Source organism: Priapulus caudatus, unplaced genomic scaffold, assembly GCF_000485595.1.
Source record: "Priapulus caudatus unplaced genomic scaffold, Priapulus_caudatus-5.0.1 Scaffold1118, whole genome shotgun sequence".
Lineage (NCBI taxonomy): Eukaryota > Metazoa > Priapulida > Priapulimorpha > Priapulimorphida > Priapulidae > Priapulus > Priapulus caudatus.
This window is the reverse complement of record NW_014578179.1, coordinates 69160-74458: the sequence shown is the minus strand read 5'-3', so window position 1 is coordinate 74458 and position 5299 is coordinate 69160. Positions and strand designations below refer to the sequence as shown.

Here is a 5299-nt window from a genome sequence, read left to right as displayed (position 1 = left end):
GAGAGAGAAGCAGAGAGAGGAGAGAGAGAGAGCGAGAGCAACGAGAGACGAGAGAGAGAGAGAGAGGAGAGAGAGAGAAGAACGGACGACGAGAGAGAGAGAGAGAGAGCAGACAGTGCGCGACAGCCTTTCCTATCGATCCCGTGACGTCACGGCCGCGCGCGCTCTCTCTCTCGTCTGTCGCTGCCGACATTGTACAAGCGCGCACCGTCGATAGACCCGTATAGCAGTCGCTGCACCCATGTTCAATCTCAACCTCAGAGACGGCGTTTATATGCAGCCACGTATATCCACACGGGTAACAGAAGCACGGGAGTGATAGCTGTAGCATCGAGAGCTGGGTAGGAGCGCGCGTGTGTGTATCGGTGCGGTCCCGACGCGGAGATTCTAGCCGACGAAAACGACGACTGCGACGATGGCAGCCGGTATCAGTGCCTGCAGTCAGCTCTGTAACTGTGCCGCCGCCGCTGCTGCTGCTGCTGCTGCGGCCGCTGCTGCCGCCGATGCGTTGAGGGTTCGGAGCTGCTAGCGCCATGTTATTCGGCGGAGAAACCGCATGCAGATTTCATCTACGAGCGCACGTATAGGTGAGAAGCGTTGTCGTGCGTGCTGTGGTCGTGAGATAGAGTGTTGGATGCATTGCGAGGTGATGCCCGTGGTGCAAGATGACGTGCGAGAGGACGTCTGCCGAGACGGAACCGTCGCTACTACTGGAGCGGTTTCTCTCACACCGTGTTTCTTTCTCCCTTTGTTGCAGATCGTGGACGTAGGGGACGGCCGCAGCGAACCCTCCTCGTGTGACGCCGTGTATCATCGCATCGACGTCCGTATCTCCGTAGGTCCGTCACCGGCCGTAGACGGTCAAGCTGGACATCACGCCGGCAGTGCCCGCGGGCAAACACGGAGGTTTTGTCGGCAGTAGTCCACGGAGATTACTCTCGCACGTAGCCAAGCTGGGGAAGGTACCGAAGCTGAGAATGCAGCCGTTGAGGAACGGTTGTCACGATCGCTGGACGTGGAACAAACGCGACAAGTCGCACGAGGTTCGGCTGCTAGGCACCGATCACGTGACGGCGCACTTCCATCCGAACTGGAGTAACGGTACGGCGGGAGTGCGAGGCACGCGCGCGCTCAATCACGGTCGGTACTACTGGGAGATCCACATCTCTCAGAGAATCTTCGGCACTTCGATGATGTTCGGGATAGGGACGAGGATGGCTCGTCTGCACATTGACGCCTTCGTCAACATGCTGGGCGAGAACGAACACAGCTGGGGTCTCTCGCACAAGGGCATGCTCTGGCACAACGGGAAGTGCCGACAGTATACGAAGCCGTTTCGGGAAAACGAAGCGACGACTATCGGCATGTATTTCGACTGGCAACAAGGAACGCTGACCTACTACAAAGATGGCGCGTGTCTAGGCGTCGCCTTTACAGGGCTCAATAAACTAGAAGAGGAAATCTTTCCGACGATCTGCTCCACAGCGGCGAAGACGGAGATGACACTCGGTTTGACCATGCGCGGCTTCTACGATCTTCAAGACCGCTGCCGTGCCGCCATACTTAATAACGTTGCCAACGACAACGACGTCGACGCTCTGAACTTACCGAATAAGCTGAAGGAGTACATACGACAGGGTATGAGCCTCTGACGCCAGCGAAATCTTATCTACGAAATCCTGGAAGTGTTCAACAGCCTTATACACGACATTACGGCACTGTATCGGTGACTAGGCAATATCACACAGGCAGCAAGACTTGATTACGCGCTGCTGCGGTGACGTGTCCAAGTGTGTGTGTGTGTGTTTTCTCGTGACGTCACTTCAAGTGATGTAGCAATGACGCTGTGGTGACATTGTCGTTCATGCCAAAGGCCTTATTAATCTACGATCCGTGCAATGACTGTAAATACAGGTATTCGTCCATTTGTCGAAAGAAGCTACACAGTAAAGGGACTAGTCAGATAAGATTAATTTATACGTAGGCGAAATACTGGCGAAATTATATCGAACGGCAATCGAAATTTTGCCGTGAAATGGAGGCTGTCTATATTTGTATATTTGTTGCCATTTATTTAATGAGATAGCGAATGCGACGGCGCGAACGCGTCGCAACACCTTTAAAAGACCCGTATATCGAACCAATATCGTAAGTTTTGATCTCTGGATTATATACGCTAATATATTCGCGATCGAGTCATTTATATTAGAGTCGAGTGTGGCCCAGCTGCTGGTCAGGGTGTCACACGTCTTCCTATCACCCCTACCACCACGCAGCGAAGGTCGGCGCGTGTCTCGGGGAGGGACCGAATCAGTACTAGATGCGCAGAACGCCCCCCAATAAAGACACGCAAAGGGACCAGAGACCACGGACAGGTGTTCCCCGGTCGTTGACTCTCCGTGAAACAACGGGATGGCCGAGTGTGGTATTTCATCAACCCGCATAGCAGCATCCCCCGCCCAGGCTGCTATACGCTGCACGACAGCCCGCCAACAAACACACATCGTGCGCGTGTGCCATCTGCATCGCCCGCTGGCCTTTGTTCTCGTACTACGGCCCGCACGGGCCACGCGCGCGCGCAGAACAACACTGACAACAGACAACAGGGAGTGGGCGATACATAATAGAAACTGAGATAGGCAGATTCTGTGTAGAACCAAGGCGATTATGCGAGCTAGCGTACTAAGTGACGGTGGATAAATGTACGAAGTTACGGTTTAATGTAGGCGTACGTACGTGATGCACACCAAGAGCTTTTGCGCGGTAGCTTTTTCGTGGTTATCTTTTACGATTCTACGTCATGTTCTATACTATCATGTTTCTACTCTCCCATTTTAACATCTTCCAAAATGAGCGCGCATGTGCATGGTCGTTCTTTACTAAATTTTATCTTGTAACTAGCAACATAGATCAGTAGATATATGTCCCCTGCATCTAGTAACATAATTAGCAGATAACCTCCCCCCCCCCCCCACATCCCCGCCTTTCATTATTCCTCGTCGCGATCAGCGGAGTGGTAAAAATCGCGTTTTTCGATCGCAATTGCTTTACGTCAGTCAATCTGCCGCATGAGTCCGGTCATCGTGACGTCACATGTTCAGACTGCTGTGTAGTGGGTGATGAGAAGATTCCGAAGCCTACACTGCTCGGATGTACCTCTACCCCGTGACGCACAACAGGGAGAATGACGAAGCGATGAGAAAAGCGTGTTCAGCGAGAGTATACAGAGCACGCGCATCGACGCATGCGCAGACATGACTCAGCGGCGGGCAGGATTTTTTTTTAGCTTATTGTTCAGTGGCGTTTACGGATCGTCGTGTCGCTCCGTATAATATTTATATAATTTATTGATGTAATAATGTTTTCGAGGACCGGTCATCAGAATACGTGCGTGTGCATGTGCGATAGAAGTAGATTCGTACATCTGTAGTATTTTCCCCCTCTCAACTTACTAAGCTTCTGTAACACTAATGTGAATTTTTCAAAAGAAAAGTGAAACGTCTGAAGTCTTTCGAGAAATAGCTCTCTGCGTGGGACAGTATGGCGGGAGTTACGCGCGCGCGTGTGTTCTGCTGATTAGACGGTATGATAGACAGGTGCATGCAGGTGTCTATACCGTGGGCTACCCCAGCACCTCAACTATCGATATAACCTACTAACGGTTCCTAACCACCAGCTACGTTTACTTCTGAATAACTTCCGTCTGCCAGTGTAATAAGCGTCGAGTAGTATAGGTCCTAGTAACCATCGATGTTAGGTGCGAAAAAATTTACCCCTGTCATTCGTTGACCCACCTATTCATGGCAAGGCCTTTTATTTACACGCCCAGTAAGTTAGTACAGTCCAGTTTTCCTCCGCGCGTGCTGTAAGCGAAAACTGCAAATACCTGCAATATCTATTTTCTACTTTTGTACAGATTCTCATATATCTTGTAAAATACAGTGACTATCGTGTTACAGAAGTACCGCTGTTTGCCTTTCGTTATAGTTAAAATCGTTCACGCATTCTCGTTTCCTTCGTCATTAATAAAAAATAGAAATTCTTCCACAGGCGCAAGACTTTATATAAGAACAAATTGCATCAATTTTACTGACGCGAGTCGTTAGATTCCGCCCTTAAGGTAGGATTGCAGTATCGTTACTTTGTTATTATTATTATTCTTTTTATTATCATTAAAATATCATTGGGAAATTCCTGGGAGCGCACATAGGAAGAACGACACCACGTAAAGAAAAATCAGTGAAGAGCCAAAAATAACAAATCGATAGTTTTATTGCATCACATCAGAATCTACTGGCTATATATAGACCATATATACATATATATAATATATATATAATATATATATATATGTATAATGAATAATTAATTATATATACTATAATATAACGATATATTATTTATTATTATATATATAAGCGTTCATTACCTGCCTATACAGACAGACCAACTATATCCCCGGGGCAGAAGAGCGCAACACACGAATGGTAAGAATCGCACACACGCACGCACGCGCCACGCTACATAAACACAACACACACCGACACGCACGCACGCACGCACGCACGCACGCACACACACACACACACGCACACACACCCTCACTACTTTAACACCTTATAAAGCCGTACACACGGCTACAGTTTCCCGACAGAGCGCTCGCATGTGATTAGCTCTCATCGCATTAAAAGCACAAACCCCAACTGCAGCTGTGATTCGCTGCAGAACAATGAGTCATTAGTGTGCGAGCGAGACAAGCAAGCGCGACAAGGCGCCAACAAAGAATCTACGACTACTACGTACTACACTCACTGCGTACGCGTGCGGTAGCAACCCCCCCCCCACGTCCCCTTTATCTCCTCCAGTGTTACGCGCGTTACTGCACCGCGCTCCCTCCTCTTCGCATCACTACTCTCGATTGGTCGCTCTGTGTCAATAGCGTCGAAGAGTGCTGTTTGCTTTCTGACCAGCAGTACATGAATGTTTGCCCTACACAAGATGCGCAGTCGGATTTCCCATCAACAAGCGTGCGTTGTTTATTTTTAATTAGCGATGTCTGGAATATATTTCCCAGGGGTAACGAATAAAGGAAGATGTGTTGTAAAAATCTAATTAGTAGGATTATGAAGCATCCGTGTGTGCGTGGAAGCATGCGTGTGGGTATTGGTGAATGGTCTCAGACTAATCAACCAACTGATATGAATAAATTATGGTTAATAACGATATTATATGTTACACTGTAACCATTAAAATGTTAGTTAGAATTGCTATGCTATAAAAATAGGCAGTAAACTGACGG

At 48.7% G+C, this 5299-nt stretch overlaps 1 protein-coding gene across 1 annotated transcript; it reads left to right on the top strand.

Moving 5' to 3' along the window:
- Positions 1 to 507: 507 nt before the first annotated feature.
- Positions 508 to 3961, top strand: LOC106815455 (SPRY domain-containing SOCS box protein 3-like). The gene is made up of 2 exons (XM_014819914.1): positions 508 to 587; positions 758 to 3961. Exon 2 carries the CDS (start codon positions 978 to 980, stop codon positions 1650 to 1652), a length of 675 nt encoding a protein of 224 aa, XP_014675400.1. The 5' UTR covers positions 508 to 587; positions 758 to 977; the 3' UTR covers positions 1653 to 3961.
- Positions 3962 to 5299: the final 1338 nt, after the last annotated feature.